The following is a 21,121-nucleotide window of genomic DNA, read 5'->3' on the forward strand; positions in this document are numbered from 1 at the left end:
CCGGCAATATTTGTTATGCTCGCTGGGAGGGTGTTGAACAACCGCGGACCTCTGATGTTTATACAGTGTTCTCTGATTGTGCCTATGGGACCTCTGCTCTTCACTGGTTCTATTCTGCATTTTCTTCCATATCGTTCACTCCAGTACATTATTTTACTGTGCAGATTTGGTACTTGGCCCTCCAGTATCTTCCAGGTGTATATTATTTGATATCTCTCGTCTTCTTTCTAGTGAGTACATTTGGAGAGCTTTGAGACGATCCCAATAATTTAGGTGCTTTATTGTGTCTATGCATGCCGTATATGTTCTCTGTATTCCCTCTATTTCAGCAATCTCTCCTGCTCTGAAGGGGGAAGTGAGTACTGAGCAGTACTCAGGACGGGCCAACACAAGTGACTTGAAGAGTACAACCATTGTGATGGGATCCCTGGATTTGAAAGTTCTCATAATCCATCCTATCGTTTTTCTGGCTGTCGCAATATTTGCTTGGTTATGCTCCCTAAATGTTAGGTCGTCAGACATCATTATTCCCAAATCCTTTACATGTTGTTTTCCTATTATGGGCACATTTGATTGTGTTTTGTACCCTGTATTATGTTTAAGGTACTCATTTTTATTGTACCTGAGTATCTGGAATTTATCACTGTTAAACATCATGTTATTTTCTGATGCCCAGTCGAAAACTTTATTAATATCAGCTTGAAGTTTTTCAGTGTCATCAGCCGAGGTAATTTTCATACTGATTTTTGTGTCATCTGCTGTGGGGGTTTTCTTTTTTGCTTTCACGACTGCAATGCGTACGTCGCTAATGTACATGTGGCAGACGCTGCACGAAGCTGTCGGAATTTGCAGAATAGAAAATAAGAGAGCAACCGTACAGAGCCTGGGAGCAAGGTCGAGTTAGTCCTCGAGGGTCTCTTCTCAGACTAGCCTCACCTGGTCCTGGTCCTGAGGAATAGACGGTGTTCAGTCTATTGGCCGGTAGACAGAACAGAACACGTCCACTTTGCAAGAGATCCCTCACAAGAATGATTTTTGCCTGAAGCTCAGGGTGTCTTGTGGCACACACAAGGGGATTACAATTTGACCAAGAGCATTGCTGCAATTGGGCGGGAACCAATCATACTAGCTCGTTCGATGAGCAGGAGGAGGAGCGACGTCATGAACACGTTACGACCACGTCGTAGCTGTTATTGTCCATCGCGCCGGTTGACCCCAGAGGTCAGACGGTCTGGCATCTACCCTCTGTGTCTCACGCGGGCAACAGCACATGTACTCACTGACCCTTTGGTGGCAAGTATGCTTAATTCCCTGTATCTACTTCCTGCCTGAACATACGGCGGCCTCTGTATTATAAAAGTGTTCCTGGTTAAGTGGGCATTCTGGAGATACCCAACATGCCAGGTCACTATCCAGGGTTAACAGAAATAGGACCTTGTGCACAAGATCAGTGCACTGTGCACTGCAATGAGCCATTCAAGTCAGCTGTGGGAGAATCTTGAGACACTCTCTCACATCTGCAAAGGATGATACGAAGCTGTGACTTGTATTTTTGTCTATATCTGATATGAGAATAAGGAAAAGCAGCGGTGCAAGGACTGTACCCTGAGGTACAGAGCTTTTAACTGCGCTCGGACTAGATTTTATATGGTTGACTATTACTCGCCGAGTCCTGTTTGACAGAAAACTGAGTATCCAGCGTCCTACTTTACCGGTTATTCCCATTGACTTCATTTTGTGTGCTATCACGCCATGGTCATCAGCATTCTGTTTTTCAAATGCCTCGGTGACTTTGTGACTCACAGCTCAAGTAGCTGTGAGAGGCATGATCTTCCAGCTCGAAATCTATGTTGGCCTGGGTTATGAAGGTCATTGGTCTCCATGAAATTGGTGACCTGACTCCTAATCACTCTCTCAAATACTTTTATTATGTGCGATGTTAGTGCAACTGGTCTATAATTTTGCCAATGCTTTGCTCCCTCCCTTGTGTAGAGGGGTTATGTCTGCTACTTTAAGTGCATCTGATATCTCCCCTGTGTCCAAGCTCTTCCTCCACACTATACTGAGTGCCTGTGCTACCGGCACTTTGCATTTCTTTATAAATATTGAATTCCATGAATCTGGACCTGGGACCGAGTGCATGGGCATGTTTTCAATTTCTCTTTTAAAAGTCTAGTGCGCTCGTGTTGATATCGGTTATATTTACAGGGGTTTGAATATCCCGCATAAAGAAATTGTCTGGATCTTCCACTTTCATGTTGTTTATTGGAGTGCTAAACATGTCCTCGTACTGCTTTTTTAGGATTTCACTAATTTCTTTGTCATCCTCCGTGTATGAACCTTCACTTGTACGAATAGGTTTAATACTGGCAGTGGTTTTTGCTTTTGATTTGGCATATGTGAAGAAGTATTTTGGATTTTTCTTTATTTCCTGAATTGCTTTCTGTTCCAACTGCCTTTCTTCAGTTTCATATGAGTGTTTCAATTTCTGCTTGATTTCTTCAATCTCCCTATTTAAATTATTCCTTTTTTGACGGGAAATTCGTGTCTGCATAAGCATTTCCGTTATTGTTTCCTTCGTTTATAGTGTCGTCTGCGTTCTCTTTCTACGTTGGATCTCTTTCTGGCTTTCCTCAAAGGAACATGTTTCAGACAGACTTGATATGCTTCCGAAGTAAGTTTTTCTATTCCTTCTGTAGGACTTGTATTACTTAGAACAGTTTACCATGGAATGTTTGTAAGTTCCCTGTTTATTATCTCCCAGTCTATCCTTTTATTATTAAAATTGAATTTACTGAATAGCCCCTCTCGCTTTATCAATGTTTTAGGTCTATTCTGAGTATTGATGGTCGTTTGCACTTCAATGAGGTTGTAATCTGAGTATATGGTATCTGATATCGTAATGTCTCTGATAATGTCTTCATTGTTCGTAAAGACCAGATCTAGAATATTTTAATTTCTCGTTGGCTCCGATATCTGCTGGTTGAGTGAAAATTTGTCACAGAATCTAAGTAGTTCTCTAATCTGTGGTTGGTTAGGTCCTGATAGATTTCCTGGTATAATATTATCGTTTGCTATTCTCCACCTGAGATTAGTTAAGTTGAAATCACTTAGGAAGATATCAGGTATCGGGTTCTCCAAATTATCAAGGCTATTCTCTGTTTTATCTGTTCTGTGAATTCCTCGGCCGTTGCATCTGGCGGTTTGTATATTAGAATAATCACTAAATTTATTTTCTCTAATTTTAATCCCAGTACCTCTACCACCACATTTGTAACGTTAAGGAGCTCCGAGCATACAAGGTCTTCCCTAATATACAGACCCACTCCTCCATATGACCTAATTTTCCCATCACACCTGTATAGGTTATACTACTACACTACACTTACCTACACATAGTTGATTATATATGTGGAAGGTGGTGAGGCAGACGAAGAGAGATGTTATTCTTTTGCAGGGAAGTCTCATACTGTTATAACGTCTGGTAGTTGTGCTTCTGGAGTTCTCGCTCTTTTGTCTTCTTCCGTTTCCCTCGTTAGACTTGCTGGATGCTTTTCTTACAAGAAAATTGTCTAAGAATGATTGCTTATGCCTGCACTTTAAAATGTTTCCAAAGTGAGACATAGCATTGTCATTCAACAGATTGATTGATTGATGAAGATTAAGCCACCCAAAAGGTGGCACGGGCATGAATAGCCCGTAAGTGGTGGCCTTTTTGAGCCATTACCAAGAGCTGATACTGGAGATCTGTGGAGGTGCAGCTGCACCCTGCGTGACGGGAGATGTCTCCCGTCCCATTCAACAGGTTTATAACTCGGTTCGTCACAGTTTTGTCTGGAAAATATTTTTAAAGAAATCTTTGCACTTCCTCCCATTTTGCACACCTTTCTTTAATTAGAGAACTAGGGACATCCTCCCTGTCCTCCTCCTCACCTCAGCTGCCGTGTGTTTCTGCTCCCGCTGAAGTGCCTGCAGTTCTTCCCTTTTGAGCTCTGTGCTCCTCCAGTAACTTCTCCCACATCATCAGCACTAATCTTTAAGCCCAATGACCTGGCCAGAGACAATATCCTCCACAACAGTGTCAAAGCCTTCAAAGTTCCTTTCTGTTAGAGCAGCTGGCCACAGTTTCCTCCAGGCAGAGTTCATGGTCCTCTAAGAAACTTTTTCCCAGGCTTTGTCTATGAGGCTTAGACAATGTAGGAGGTTGAAGTGGTTCTTTCAGAATTCATGTAATGTCTGTTAATGATGACCTGATAGGGAGGGAATATTTTCATGAAATTTTGAGGGAATTACCAGGAGGGGGGGAAGCACCAAACCATTATTACTATATAGCGCTAGGAAGGGATCAGGATAAGGATTTGGGATGGGACGGAATGGAAGGAATGGTGCTCAACCACATGGATGGTCAGGGATTGAACACTGACCTGCATGAAGCGAGATAGTCACTCTACCATCCACCCCAAGTGGAATGCTCAGAATTCATTGAGGATTAACTGGGTATCGAAGATAATTTCAAAGCACCTTTGGAATAGTGCTTTTGTGTACAGTTTCTTCTGTAAACTGTACACAAGTTAGAAATTACCTGCTGGTTCATGTGCTGGATGGGAGGCAAGTTCATTGTAATGATGTTAATTAATTCTGGTGCTACATCGTTCGTTTTGGTATCATTGTGTTCGCAATTAAATTCCCTACAGGTGTGTATAAATATAATGTCCAAAAGCCTGGTGTGACTCCCAACAGCAAAGCCTAAAGTCGGCAAAAGTTACCTGTGAGTGCACAAAATTAGTAAAATGTGCATACTCGTTCCATTTTTCTCACCATAATTCTCGTGCTACGTCGCTTGGTTTGGTATCAATGTGTTCGCAATTAAACTCCCTACAGATGTGTATGAATATAATGTACAAAAGCCTGGAGTGCCTCCCCGCAGAAAAGCCTAAAGTTACCCGTGAACGAGCATCAATTTGTATACTGCAACCTAATGTGTATACTCGTTCAGTTTGATTACATCACTTTTCGTGTTACATCTTTCATTTTGGTATCAAATTGTTCGTGACGTAAAGGCGCTCATTTTAAAACTAGTCCCAACATAATAGCACAAATAGAATTTTAACAAATATTTAAAATTTTGACCAAAAACCTATTTATAATTATACAAGTGTTCGGACATCAAGTTTCATGTTACGTCTTTCATTTTGGTATCAAATTGTGCGCATTCTAAAGGTGCTTATTTTGATACTATCCCGAGGTCGATTGGATAAAAAATGAATTTTATACAAATATTTTTGTAGTGGACACAAGTGCGGTCCAAAGTTAGGACTCGGGAGAAAAATAATGGACGCGAGTCCGGTCCAGAGTGACTGATAGTGTTAAGCTCTGGCAGCAGCTCGGCCTCCATGCCAAGCAAATGGACAAATACCGAACATTACACACAGCATTCGAATGCTGAAAAGGATGGATTGGGAATGTTATGAATTCCGAGGCTCTACTTTATACACATTTTTTGTACAGTATTTGAATTTTAAGTTTTTATGTTTTTTATCAGTTGTGTACTGTATTTTGTTAAATAAAATTTCATAATTTGTCAAATGTATTTGAGTGAATTTGAGATTTAATACACAATTGTGCTGCTAACATGGCCACGCTGTGATGGCCAGGCTTGTCGGTGATTTAGGTGAACAATCATCGCAGAAATATCACGTTTATGGAGCAATCTGCATTGAACTCTGGACTGTCCATGAATTTGTTACTGTGGTTCTTTAAACCAAGTACCCACTGTATTGGTGTAAAATAATAAACCACTTTATCATATTGTATTTACAACGTTGATCATTGTAAATATAACAAGATATAATTGAAGAATGAAGGCTTGTAAGGAGGGGTCATGATTCAAATTCTACATATGGTTTTATATTTCCTAAACCCCCTTCCCTTCATCCTTTTGCACTGCCTATTCTTTATTTACCCAGCTCCTTAAAAGTACTTCTTGCAGATGAATACTAAATCAACACATTAATTAGAAGTGGCGTGGTCAGGTGTGGCGAGGGTTGCATGCAGACAAGTCAGGTAGGCTAATTTTGTTAAGCTCTTGATGTAGGATTACGGCATGCCTCCTTAAATAAGGTAGTTTATATGTAACTACGTAAGTGGAGTTACAGGACGAGTCTTCTCATGTGTGGGACTTGGAAACTACTGATGGTCTTGGCATTCACCACCACCTCCCATAATTTCTTCCAACCATCTATAACTCGGTTTGCAAAAATAACTTTTGTATATTTTTGGGGACCTTTTGTCTTTACTTTGAAACTATGGACTTGTTCTTGAATTTGCGAGTTTAAAAAATGTAATCGCCTATTAACTGTTGATACCTGTCAGTGTAGTTTTTTGTTTGTCATTGTTTGTCTTTTGCCTTTTCTCTCTTCCCTTGTACTAGCTTTTGCATTTTTAACGTCTAGCCCTTCCTCGTAGCTCTTGCTTTTTTGTTCTGGAAACAGTATAGTAGGCATGCATTTGCATCCTTTCTCATATGGACGTGCTTCTTGAGATAAGGACATCATACCACTGCTGCATTTTCTAATTTCAGTCTCGTGAATATTGCAAACGGTTTTTCTTTTTTTTTTTTTAGTATCTTTATTTGCATATTTAAACATTATTCTGAAAGTTGCTAGTGTAGTGTAGTCTCCTCTTTGCAACATCTTAAATATGATCATCTAGGTATACTTTCCTACCCAGCAACACCCTTAGATCTGTTAGTTCTTTAGCATCACATTATTTATAAGTCGAATGTGACCTGTTTTTTCCCTATTTGCACATTCTCTCAACATGACATTTATTCACATTGAATTCCATCTGTCATGTGTTCCATTCATATTTTGCCTAGGTTATTTTGAAGGGCATGGCAGTTATCAAAGTCTTCTATTTTCTCTATAACCTTGCATCATATGCAGACATGTTTATCAAACTTTGATTACTCTGTGGTAGATCGTTTATATAGATAATAAACATAACTGGTGCAAGAACTGAACCGGTATGCAGAATTTGACACTACCTTTCGATTACTGCTCTCATTCATCTTAATTTTTTTTATCAGAGTGATTAGTCCGTCACCCCTCCTATGTATTTATCTCCTAGTACAAGGGTTCTTAACTGAGGGTTCAACAGATTTCTTAGGGTACAAGTATGCTGTGATCGAACATGGCTCATCTTGGGGAAGTGTTGTAAGCCTCATTAAGATCTGATTACTGTACATGTTTTTTGCCCAATTTTGGGAAAAGTGTGTAAGAAGAGCTTGGCAGTTAACAAGGGGTACTAACAGGACAAATGTGTGAGAATCACTGAAGTAGTTCAATGTGATCTTCAGAAGACTATTTACATTTTGTTAATGCTTGAATACTAAGGTTGCCTATATAGCTTCACCATATAGCTTCCTCCCAGCATTTATAAGGAACTGCATAATTATTTGAAGTCAATTGAACTTCAGGTCCTGGTCTCCTGTCAAATGTTCTTAATTTTTACCATTAATTATTACAGCAGTCATAATGGTGACAATTTTTATCAAGAGAGAATTAATTTTTTATGGATTTAGATACACAACATTTGCTGGTATTGCTTGCCAACTATTGTAACCAAATTTGAACTTTATTGTCGTGCAAACGAAGTGCATTTCTGTGGAGAGCCCCTTCGGCTTCCCAGAGCTATACCAGGCTTATGTGTATATATTAGATAATGGCAACAGTCAATCGATGGAGTTCTAGGCCTAGCTGGGACCAGTGCTGGAACCTCTCTCCTTCAGAGAGAATCGAGGAGTAATGGCTTATAGACACCCCCATGTAATTGGAAGCAGTCTGTCTGCCATTTACCAGGTCAGGCACCCAGAAAGGTAGGAATTCCAAAACTACGGCTGGTTAAAAAATTGCAAACCGAAAGCTGAACGAGCAAGCAGAACTCCCCAATTGCAAACAAGCATGACATCACCACAGCCACTGTGCTGCTGTCTGCATAACTCCCACCTTTCCAGGAAGGAGGAAGGGGGAAGGGGGAGCCCCCTTGTGCCAGCTACCCAACCTCAGTTCTGTGGTTGTTGTATTTGGTGGCGGTCGATCGATGCTGGCTCCATCCTTTTGAGCAGTGCTGTCCATAGTGTTGTTGTTCTTGTGATGTGGTGGTGGTGTGCGAGCCAGGAGTAACACAAGAGTACTAGGGCTGCATGCGACTAGGGCCACCTTCCCTAGGTGCCCTGTAAGTACTGCCTTTACAGTTTAGGGTTATCTTCCATAGGCCGTTCGGGAGACTACTACTGTGCGGTTCTTTTACTGCTTGGTGATTGCCTGCCCTTGGACAGCTGGGGTTGTTGTTTCACCTGTTTGACCCTTGGTTGGAGGTAGGCGGTGTAGTTTTTGCTTCGGAGGGTTCGTGTCGCTTGCAGAGTGACAATTAGGTTCTATTCGAACTGCTACCTGGTGGTTCTATGCCTGAACTGAGGGGGTTCGATGCGGTCCTTTGCTCTTTGGGGGTTTTTGCTTCGGAGGGTTCGTGTCGCTTGCAGAGTGACAATTAGGTTCTATTCGAACTGCTACCTGGTGGTTCTATGCCTGAACTGAGGGGGTTCGATGCGGTCCTTTGCTCTTTGGGGGTGGTTGCTTTGGGCAATTCATTTATTGAGTTCTTGGGATTGGGACACTAGGGGGTGTCCAGCGTCCTGGCAGACGGCCTGTCCCGGTTCAATCCCCTGTCCGTGGAATGGGCGGTCGATGCCGACTCGTCCGTTGGCTCTGCCAAACGTTAGGGCGCCCAGAGGTGGACCTCTTCACTTTGGCTTGGTCGAAGCGTCTCTCAGTATATGCGGCACCATTTCCCGACTGCGAGGCCATCATAGTCGAATCCTTTCGACTGGACTGGTCGAGGTGGGGTTTCCTGTACCTCTCCCACCCTGGTTCAGTTGTTGTTCCTGGCTCGCTTGGAGACTTACCAGGGGAGAGTAGTTCTGTTGACCCCCTTGGTGGCCGGTCAAGCCTTGGCTTCAGGTGCTGCTTGCTTGGTGTCCAGACAAGAGGGTCTTCCAGCGGCTCGGCCTCTTTCAGCAGATCGGTCCGATTCGCTACGTGGGTGGTTTGATCTTTTCCGTTCTTCGCGTCTGGCCTTTTTGACGCGGGTTTATCACCACTTGTATGGTGATCAGGTGGTTTCGTTGGTGTCCCACCTGCAAGTCTCGTCTCGGCGGCAGTATGAAGTTTCCTGGTGGTCCTTTCGGCACTTATTGACTTTGTAGGTTGTCTTCGATTGCTGATCGGGTTGTTTTGCCTTTTCTCTTGGTTGTTTCGGGACTGTCATCTTGTGCCAAATACTATCGCCTCGTATCGTGTGGCGCTGACGGAGTGGCTTCAGCTGGCGTTCTGGGCAGATGTTGCTTCTGCTCCATTCCAAAAGTTTTCTCGGGCGTTGTTTCACCCCCGGCCCGCTCATGCGTTGCCCGAGCTATCCTGGTCATTGGACCGGGTGCTGTTTTCTCCCTCTCCTCCTCCTCGGTTTGTGGTGGACATTTTTTTTTTTCCCCCCCTTCTCCTTGTTGCATTGACCTCTGGGGGTCTGGTCGGGGAGCTTCATGCTCGTCTCCGGCACGGGTTTCTGCTCTTTCGGTCCTGGTGGTGGTGGTAGTGGTTGTTGTTTGTTTGCAGCAATCTACTTCTTTTCTGGCAAAGAATGAGACTGCTGCATCATGTTTTGTGTTCGGTTGCGGCTCTTTGCCGTTATTTGGAGGGGCTCTACACAGAAAACCAGCGTTGAGTGTAATGAAATGTCATATTCTGGGCGAGACCCAGAGACTCCCCAGTATCCCTTACTCCCCTCCTGTTGGCTTTTTTTAGCATTTTGATATTCGGCTTCTGAACTGGGGTAAGGTAGCTGTCGTGAGAGGTCTGAGGCCCCTCCTTCCCTCTCCCAGGGAGGGGGGTAGCTGCACAGACAGTACTCGCCTATTTGTGCTTGCGGGGGTTGAGCTCGTGCTCTTTGGTCCCACCTCTGAACTGTCGATCAACTGGAGGAATTCAGAGTCTACTGGGCTCTTATCATATCTACACTTGAAACTGTGTATGGAGTCTGCCTCCACCACATCACTTCCTAATGCATTCCATTTGTTAACCACTCTGGCACTAAAAAAGTTCTTTATAATATCTCTGTGGTTCGTTTGGACACTCAATTTCCGTTTGTCCCCTAGTGCGTGTCCCCCTTGTATTAAATAGCATGTCCTTATCTACCCTATCATGTCCCCCCCCCCCCCCAACTCTGTCTTCCAGCGACGTGAGGTTTAACTCCTGTAGTCTCTCCTCGTAGCTCATACCTCTCGGCTCAAGTACTAGTCTGGTGGCAAACCTTTGAACCTTCTCAAGTTTAGTCTTATGTTTGACTAGATATGGACTCCACGCTAGAGCTGCATACTCCAGGATTGGTCTGACATATGTGGTATACAATGTTCTGAATGATTCCTTACACAAGTTTCTAAATGCCGTTCTTATGTTTGCCAGCCACTGATGTTATCCTCTTGATATGGGCTTTAGGGGACAGGTCTGACGTGATATCAACCCCAAAGTCTTTCTCTCTCCGACTCTTGAAGAATTTCATCTCCCAAATGATACCTTGTATCTGGTCGCCTGCTTCCTACACCTATCTTCACTACGTTATATTTGCTTGGGTTAAACTCTTAACAACACTTGTTCAACCATTCCTTCAATTTGTCTAGGTCTTCTTGAAGCCTCAAGCAGTCCTCCTCCGTCTTAATCCTTCTCATAATTTTGGCATTGTCAGCAAACATTGAGAGGAATGAGTCTATACCCTCTGGGAGATCATTTACGTATATCAGAAACAGGACAGGACTGAGTACAAAGCCCTGTGCGACTCCACTGGTGACTTCACGCTAATCTGAGGTCTCGCCCCTCACTATAACTCTGCTTCCTATTGCTTAGGTACTCCTTTATCCACTAGAACGCCTTACCAGTCATTCCTGCCTGTCTCCAGCTTCTGTACCAGCCTCTTATGGGGTACTGTGTCAAAGGCTTTCCGACAGTCCACGAAAATGCAGTCCGCCCAGCCTTCTCTTTCTTGCTTAATCTTTGTCATTGATCATAGAACACTATTAAGCCTGTAAGGTAAGATTTACCCTCCCTGAACCCATGTTGGCGATTTGTCACGAAGTCCCTTCTCTCCAGTTGTGTTACTAGATTTTTTCTCGCCATCTTCTCCATCACCTTGCATGGTATACAAGTCAAGGACACTGGCCTGTAGTTCAGTGGCTCTGATCTGTCGCCCCTTTTGTATATTGGGACCGCATTAGCCGTCTTCCATATTTCTGGCGGGTCTCCCGTTTCCAGTGACCTACTACCCGCCAAACACACACTGAAACTACGACGTTGGTACAACGTTCAAACAAGTTTTAACCTCTCCTAACCAGTTATAACAACCAATATAGCAAGTTGCAACAATGTTCTAATACGTCATAAACACGTTAAGCCAAGATGTAACAACTTTATTACAAGTTGTAACAAGCGGAAAAGAGACAGTTTTGGTTTGTGTTTCCAGGGTATACACTATGGAGAGTGGCAAGCAAAGTGCCTCTGCACACTTTCAATACCCATGGTGAGATCCCGTCTGGACCAACAGGTGTCTCTTGACCTCATCTCTCGTAATTTTGAACCCTTCCAAGGCCACCTGGTTTACTGCCCCCTCTCCTAGTGCAGTGACCTTGCCTTGTTCTATTGTGAAGACCTCCTGGAACCTCTTGAGTTCTTCACACACCTTTGTCATTCTCTGTATACCTGTCTTTGCCTGTTCTAAGTGCCATTACCTGTTCTTTCACTTGTTTTCCCCCTGATGTGACTGTGGAGTAGCTTTGGTTCAGTCTTGGCTTTGCTTGCTATATCATTTTCATAATTTTTCTCTGCTTCTTTTCTCACACTAACATACTCATTCCTGGTTCTCTGGTACCTCTCTGCTTTCTGGTGTTCAGTTATTTCAGAAGTTCCTCCATGCCCTTTTGTTCAGTTCTTTTGCTTCCTTACATGCCATATTAAACCATGGATTCTTCTTTTGCTTCTCGGATTTTTCCTTTTGGGCCGAGATGAACCTGTTTACTGCCTCCTAACACTTTTGGGTGACAGTCCGTCATGTCTTGTACAGACTTGGCTCTGAGGTCTGTGTCCCATGGTATATTCCTTAGGAAACTTCTCATTTCCTCATAATTTCCCTTTCGGTATGCAAGCCTTTTGTTTCCTAGTTCTGTTTGTGGGGAGAAATCCTAGCTCTACCAGGTACCCGGATCAATACACTGTGATCACTCCTTCCCAAGGGTGCTTCCACCCTTGTGGAACAGTGGCATGGCAGCTGTGGTGACGTCATGCTTGTTTGCTTGTTTTTTGATTGGATAGTTCTGCTTGCTCGTTAAGCTTTCGGTTTGCAATTTTTAATCGGCTGTAGTTTTTGAGATTCCTACCTTTTTTGGGTGCCTGACCTGGTAGATGCCAGACATAGACTGCATCCAACTACACGGTGTCTCTAGGCCATTGCTCCTCATGCATCTGAGGAAGGGGGGGGGCTAGGTTCTGGCTCGAGATCCCCGATAGACTAAGAACTCCATTGATTGACTATACTGTATGTATGTGACTGTCTAATATATACACATCAGCCGGGTATTAGCTCTGGGGAACCTCTTGGTCTCGCCCAGAAATTAGCTTTTCGTTACATTGAACGCTTTTTTTTTTCCATATATTTTTCTTTTTAATTTTTGAATTGACTAGTTTATATTATTACTGCTTTGCTTCCAGCGTGATTTGAGTGCTATGCCAAGCTTGAGCAGTACCAATACAAAAATAGACGTTGCTCCAAAGATAACATGTCGACCTTTGAATCTGCGGTAGCATGTCAGATGTACGATGAGAGCCTGTAAGCATACCTGTTGTTGAACAACTGTGTATGAAGAGCTCTGCCTTGTAATTGTTCTCTTGAGAAAATAGTCCAAATTCATTAGAATAAATTTGTAAAAGTAAATGCATGGGTATAATAATTTTTTTCTTAAATGTTGGGTAGTACTTTTGGGCCTTCCTTTGGTACTCCTATCACAGTATATCTTGCGTATTATTTGTTGAGTTGAAAGTGGTAGTATATAAAGAAATGTTTTGCCAAAGAATTAACTATCACAACTCTACTGCAGTTGTTGTCCATCCATAGTGTTTCACTATAAAGACACAAACATTTCAAATTACAAGTAATAAATGGAAGCCCTGTGGCTCCACTGGATCACTTGAGAAAACATAGTAGCTTAGAAATTAAGATTGAAAACACGTTTCTCCACATTCTTGTGCATTTACTGTGGATATTTGTGTAAAATATTTTGGGAAAAGTATAGTGATTTAGTAGTGTCTGAGGCACCAACTTAACTGGCTGTCTTATCTGCTGCACAGTTAATTGATACAAATTTTCCTTTGCTAATGGTGCTTTACTTGGGGGATATTCACACCAAATTTCACGCTGATGTACGATATAATATACCCCCATAGGGCATATTGTTAAACATTTTGATGTTAAACAAATATTATTTGTATTTCAATATTTTATCCTTGGCTTCTTTTTCTTAATTGTCTTCAACGTCTGCTCCTGTTATCTCTTGTTTATATTTTAGTTTTCCTTATTGCAAGTGCATGTTGTGTGCATAACTTACTGAAACTAAATATCACATGCACGTTTCCAGTACATGTTGAACATGGCTCTTCATTTCTATATTGTACTAGAAATACTCTAAGGAGATTATACAGTCTTTGTTTACATGTTGAAGGTTGCATGATACGTTAATATTTTTCATAAATATTATTTAGCAATATGTTCGTTGTGGAAAATAGTGTATTGACTGTAGTGAGATTTATTGAGGCTATTGTATGCAGAAAATCTTTTGGAGCAATATGATGGTATCGAACGTATGTCTAGGGTGATCCAGTATGAGAGTTTGGTGAATCGTATTGCTTTAAAAGATTTTATCATAGGTCTATTATAAGTGAAATCACACTATTGTGATTTCACTGTGTTGTGAACATTATTTTATAATAAGAGTGGACTCTACAATACCCATAAGATCTGTAGTCCTTTTTGGACTTGAAGGAAAGTAACAGTAAATTATCATTAATATCTCTTGGGAACAATGGCCTTTAACCCTTTAACATTTTTGTGACGCCTACATTCGTCATTTGCTCAATGCCAGAACGTTCCGATGACGGCTCTAGTTGTCATTTTCAACATTACCTTGGATAAATTTAACTCTCCTTAGTTATTTTATTTTGCTTTTGCTGCATTTTTTGAAGATACCATTATAAAGTACAACTCTTTAGCTTAAAAATGACACCAAATGCACACATAACCTTGCAGTATGCATTGGAAATAAAATATCGCAACGCCATTTGTGCTTTCCCCAAGATGCTGGTAGCACCCAAAATTTGTAGGGGGGGGGGGGGGAAATGTGATAGGATAATCTAATGTAATTAAACCCATGTTCAATTTGGAAACGTTCTGTACATTTTGAAGTATTACATGACAGTAAAGCCAGAGCCAGAGCAGTAAGGACACTTGTATTGTGAGCCACTCTAGCACCAGATTATTAGCTGGGAAATCATTAATACATTTTATTTGGCATTAGTATTTACACATGAACGTACCAATATGTTTGTAATACTAATGAAATATGGGTCTTTTCAGGTGTAGTTAAAGATCTTAGCTCACTGCAAATAAAGCACAGTATTGATCTCAAGTTGCAGCAGAATGTCACTTGTTCAGTATTTAGAATTAGATGATTTCAGCACATTTTGGTGAATAGTTCATTCAGTACATATTTAACTATTTTTATACATTAACATTAGTAAATACTTTACTCAAAAATATTCCTTATATTTTCCGGTTTTCACTTGCAAAAAATTTGTCGTGCCAAAAATTTCCACAAAATCTTGTAACGTAACAAGTATATTGTTTTAACTCTATAATGGTTTTGAGAATTTAATATTCCAACCAAAAATGCAGTGCCAGAAATTTCTAACAGTATTACTTGTCATAAACACATTATGTGCTTTCCAATGACTTAAAGTACAGTGCAACCTGGATTCAGCATCTCTATGGTTACAGTGCACATTTTCCAGGCAGGTTTACTTAACATTCTTGGCTCTTATGTTAACACTTTCGAGAAACGGCGTTTGAAAAAAAAAACTTTCCCCAACTGAAATGAGCTTTTCAGCGATCGAGCGGCAACATTTAAAAGTGTATACTCTTTTGACTGTCCTGACGTTAATTTTCGATGTACGTATTTCGTTTTTGTACCGATGTGCTCGCAATAGAATGTTCTAGAAGAACATAAGTATAAAATGTCACCAAAACATAAGTTAGATCAGCACCAAATAAAAAACTACGTCGATCACTAGCCGTGAGCGCCAGACAGCAATGAAATGTTTCTATCTTCAGGGTTGTCAACTCCACACTTGTCCTACAGGGTTAATTTTGGCATCACTGAAATTGCAATAAAATTGTCTACACGGACATATGCATATAAATATAGAATCAATGTCGCGACCGACCCACGAGTGTGGGAAGTGGCCGAAGTGTTACCCGCGGCGGTATATTGGCAAAACCCGCATTGAAAATTGTATATTAAAGTCACTGTCCTGACATTATTTTTTGATGTACGTATTTCATTTTTGTATCAATGTTTTTGCAATAGAATGTTCTAGAAGAACATAAGTATAAAATGTCTCGCATGGATGCGTTCGACCAGCAACAAATATAAAAACTGTCGATCATACTCGTCGTGTTAACAGTTTCGCGCTATCTGGACGCGCCGGCGCGTTCGGTTTCGTCTAACGTAAACGCATAGTGGACATAAAGTTATGTCTACTTTTAAAATATTTGTATAAAATTCAATTTTTATCCGATTTACTTTGGGTTTGTTTCAAACTGCGCGCTATGAGGCTCTCTTTCTCACCACTAGGCTGCATGGTACAATTAGTTCATGAAAGGTATGGATAACTTCGATCAAATGATATTTTGTCCCAAACGGGTTGCAGGTGGGTAACTTTAGCCGTTTATACTGGTAATTCTTCCCCCATATCATGTATTATATGCATATGTCTGTTTAGGGAATTTTATTCCGATCAATATACAACCAAAAATAACTGTGTGCAACAAGTATAATCTTGACAAACATAACAAAAGTAAAAATATTTCGTGTGTGTTTGACGCTCACTGATATGTTCCAGCGTTGTTTTATATTTGTCGCTATTCTAACTTACGCTTTGTTGATATTTTTTACCTATGGGCAGATAGAACATTCTATTGCGAACACATCGACATAAAAATGAATGACGTACATAGAAAATTAATGTCATGAGAGTGAAATAAGTATAAACTTTCAAAGCGCCGTGTGTCGTCCCGTCACCGATACCGGGTAACAATTTCACCACTTCCCACACTCTTGCGGGCGGGCTGCATCATTATTCTACGCTTATATTCATATCACCGTGTTGGGAATTTCATTGCGAGTCCATTGATACCAAAATTAACGCTGTAGAACAAGTGTGGAGGTGATTACAATCCCAAGAGTAAAAACATTTTGTTGCTGATGGGCGCTCACGGCGAGTCATCTACGTAGTTATTTATTTGGTGCTGGTATCCCTATATGTTTCGTGACTTATTTTACTAATGTTCTTCTAGAGAATTTTATTGCGAACACGTTGGTACCAAAATGAAATACGTAGCATGAGAACTAAGGTCAGAAGAGTAAAAAGAGTATACACATTTTTGTTTTTACGCTTAAGCGATAAAAACGCAGCGCGCACATTCGGTTGGCTGAGTGACCTTTGCGGAGAGCGCGAAAGTGTTAATAATACAATTGTTTTACCACGATGATTCACTGCCATGCCGTTCTCCCAAATAAGCTCTTCGGCTATTAGAGAAAACGTAAATTTCATGGCGAACATTTCTAAACTATCCCCAAGTAGATTGGATCGAAATTGGAATTTATACAAATATTTATTCTCGTGACTCCCGCCAGTCACCCTTACGGAACCCGCACAAAACTTAGTGACGCGCTCGTGCGCCACCGAGTGGCGAAAGTGTTAAATTAACATAAGGCTGTTATGCAGAGCTTGTGTTTACAGACCTGTGGGGAAAGTTGATGGGTCTTCCTATCTTGAGGTTATCTTGAGATGATTTTGAGGCATTAGTGTCCCCACGGTCCGGTCCTCGACCAGGCCTCCACCCCCAGGAAGCAGCCCGTGACAGCTGACTAAATCCCAGGTACCTATTTACTGCTAGGTAACAGGGGCATCGGGATGAAAGAAACTCTGCCCATCGTTTCTCGCCGGCACCCGGGATTGAACCCGGGACCACAGGATCACGTGTCCAGTGTTCTGTCCGCTCAGCCACCGGCTGCCTTGTTGATTCAAATTCAAGCATTGGCAGGAAATGCCAAATTGTGCATTGACAATAATTGCCTAGCTTGAGGGACAAGATTTATTGATAGTAAGCAATTAAAAATAACAGCAGAATTATTTTTTGTAAGTATAGGTTAACTTCATTACATACACACAAATTTTAACCAAACAGTATTTACATCATTTGTATAAAAAATTGTGATAACTAAAATATCTGCATACGTATGTGCACTTAAGGGTTATGCCTCCAAGCAGGTTTTTAATTATTTTCGTAGATGGACACAATACTAGTTGGTGCTATTGGATAGCCATTCAGTATATTAAAAAAAAAAAGTATCGTTTTCATCTTTAGCTGGTGCTGTTTTTATTTAACTAGGTATGGGTTTGCTACCTTCGAAAATAAAGTGTTAAGGCTGAGGCATAAGAAATAAGTTTGATATGGTGAAATCTTTACAGACAGGTTCTCCTGATAGTTGACTTATGTGATAAGTTAAAATTACTGTAACATTTGCTTAGTGAAATTAGCTTCTAGCATGGGAAAAATTTTGGTACAAATGGTACAGTACTGGCTTTACTGTGGCTCCATAATAAAAATTTTTTTAGAACATAGTAAAAACAGTTTTGTAGATGATTGGGAGAAACGGGCATAGCACTGTACTTTGGTGAATAGTTCATTCAGTACATATTATTAAACTATTTTTATACATTAGCATTAGTAAATACTTTATACTAAAAAAAATTGTTTATGTATTTTGGTTTGTCACTTGCAAACAATTGCTATAGAAAGAAAAACTGAAGGCATCTTCTGATGCAATGAATAGAGGTTGGGCCAAATAATTCACCGAATCTAGGTTGCACTGTAATCTGATTTTTACATCAATATTGTTTTCACATAACAAAGTTGAAACCCAAAAATATTAGGGGGGGAAAAGGGTAGATTCCTGAATTTGTAGAAATTATAATTCAAATGTAATCATAATGAAATCTAATTCATGTGGAAACATTCAAGGAATCTGGTAATATATTAGGTACAGTATCTAGTGATTTGAAAATATTTCATTACTAATATTAAGACATTGGATCTAATTAGTTTATTCTGACATGCATAGCTTGCAGTCATGTGCTCAAGCTTTGACCTTTCCTGTTTAAATGTGTGTTTAATAAGTTACTGTTTTAATAGGATGGGATTCAGCGTCGCAGCGAAAGGGAGAATATCCGTAGCTCGGTAGTCCATGGACACAAAAAAACTCCATTAGTAAAGCGTCGTGTTTCTCCACGCTACCCTCCCCCAGGCCTGCCTAAGACTCCTATGACTTTACCACGGATATCCACACGTCGTTCTCCGAGAGTTCACGGAAATCGTCGCTCGCCAAGAAATTCCACAGTAACACGCACGATAACGACTCCTTCCTCATCCAGAGCTCTAAGATCACCATATGCAGGACCATCTCGTCTGGGGACTCCAAGCAGGTGGAGCAAACTTAGTTTTCTTATCTGATATGATTCTGCATTTGTATATACTTAGCATTAAATGCAGTCTTGTAGTAGGGGAAGTGTGATGTGTATGAAAGATTATCAGAGAATAAAATGATTTTTATAACGCTTAATGGTCATAGAACCATAATATACATACAATATTCAGATTTTAGTGTAGGGTTTACTTAATTATACTGGTATTCATGAGTTACAGGACCCAGTTGTCACATTCATATGCTATAACTCTTCACTTGCAAGTAGAAGTAGCTGTTGCTTTTGGAGTATATTAATGAATGTACTTTATAAAATATAACAAATGTCATACTGTAATATGACAGTATGACATTTTAATTATATTGTATGCTTACATGTTTCTAGCTACCATTTGAGTTTTAATTTATATATATGCATAATGTATCCTTTGTGTAGTTCCTGATACATTGATATGGTTCCTGTTAACTCTTTACCGAAGTTTATTTGGAGGTTAATTCAAAATGCTGCAGCATCTTTACTAAATAACCTCTATATTTCTTATTAGTTTGTAGTAACTTCTCTCAAGTTTGGTAGTACAGTACTGTACATAATTTATTGTGCACCTAGGGGTTTTGTATGCTCTTATTGTTTTGCCACTACAACCAACTTTTCAGACGACTCAATAACAGTTGGTGATCACACTATTTTTTTCATAAAAATATTAAATTTACCATAGATAATTATTGAGGCTGTACCTATTATGATATTTTAGGCTGGTAAGCTCCAAAGAACAAATAATTTTGGTGTAGTCATTATTGTTGTAATAATAATTACAACAATGTGTGCTCACAACTCCTTGTGTTTGGGTTCCCATTGTTCTACTGGTACAATCTTGGAGCTATTGTATCTGTTCATTGTATGCTTGGTTGAACACGAACTTGGCATTACTATCTTTTATTTAATGATCATCTGTTCCTTTATTTTGATGATCATTTAATGATATCACAAAATTATAATTTCAATCTAAATACTTATTACCAGTCATCATAGATACCTATTATTCATCTTAAGGTTAAATGTTTTGCTGCTGCAAATTATCCAAACTGCTTTTTTTTTCTTGTAGATATTGTACTGTGGTTGTCTTTCTGTGTATTTTCTAAGTGCGTACATCCTTATAGTAAATTATCTGATATTTTCTGTGACCTTTAAAGAAAAACAACTTTTATTATTTTAAGTAGTGCAATTCGCTGGTTTATTTATGATTTTAAAATGCTGAGAGTAAGGATTCTTATAGTGACAGGTTACAGGTTTGTCCAGATGATTACCTTGAGATGGTTTTGGGGCGGAGTGTCCCCGCGGCCCGGTCCTCGACCAGACCTCCATGGTCAAGTTATTGGTAGTGTTAAAAAAAAAAATACTTTGGTATGGCGTACAAGTTGTCAGTCGACTTAATTGATGTTGCCAAACAATTTTTTTTTTTTTTTTAGGGCAGGATATTTTTTTAATTTAGAAAAGTGCGAACAGTTAGTATTGTGTATGGTACATTAATTTTATGCAAGCATAGATACATTATATTACATTGAATAACAAAAAATGGAAAGGTGCAAATATTATAGCAGGGCTGTTATGCATAATAAATGTAAAGCATATTCTCATGTGCATAATATAGAATGTAAGTAAATAACTTGTTCTAAACCTGAAGGTACTTAAGCTTATAGCCAAATGTAGTCTAGAAACACTGTAACACAAATTACCAATATTTCTGCTTTAATTATTTTATTAGTGCATGGACTTGTTGTATTTTCATGTAATGCAGTTTGTATGCGTGTGTGTATATATGTAGACAATAATGGTTATGCAAGTCTCATTATGTACACTGAGAAGCCCTCAAGTGAAGTATAGTGTTAATTTTGTCATTATTAATTTCCATATTGTTAAACTTCCTTTAATAAAATGTTAGAATAGTCAATAGGTTTTATTTGGTTTTATGTATTTTGTACATGTTTCAGCTTTAACACATGTATATATTTCTGTAAGCTTGTAAACTGCTTCTTTTATACAAGTAGACGAAGTATCTGGAGAGAGAATTGCATAACTCCAAAATTGTTCACACTATGTTAAGTGCCTGAAGTATGCCATGCTGGGGCATAACATTTGTTTCTTGAATATTTATTGGACTCAAATATGGCATTTTTCTTTTTTTTTTAATAAATAATATCTATTAA

At 40.0% G+C, this 21,121-nt stretch overlaps 1 protein-coding gene across 3 annotated transcripts in view; it reads left to right on the forward strand.

The window, feature by feature from the left end:
- The window catches only part of LOC123756859 (protein regulator of cytokinesis 1), a 45,467-nt gene extending 24,346 nt beyond the window's left edge, over positions 1-21,121 (forward strand). The window contains exons 14-15 of one of the 3 annotated variants that reach the window (XM_045740243.2): positions 12,810-12,927; positions 18,628-18,767. In XM_045740243.2, coding sequence (XP_045596199.2) covers positions 12,810-12,902 — 93 coding nt within the window. In that variant the 3' untranslated portion in view covers positions 12,903-12,927; positions 18,628-18,767. Of the gene's footprint in view, positions 1-12,809; positions 12,928-18,627 lie in introns of all 3 variants that reach the window. The other 2 variants (XM_045740241.2, XM_069331973.1) reach the window with 2 other exon arrangements.

This window comes from Procambarus clarkii, chromosome 26 (genome assembly GCF_040958095.1).
Source record: "Procambarus clarkii isolate CNS0578487 chromosome 26, FALCON_Pclarkii_2.0, whole genome shotgun sequence".
Lineage (NCBI taxonomy): Eukaryota > Metazoa > Arthropoda > Malacostraca > Decapoda > Cambaridae > Procambarus > Procambarus clarkii.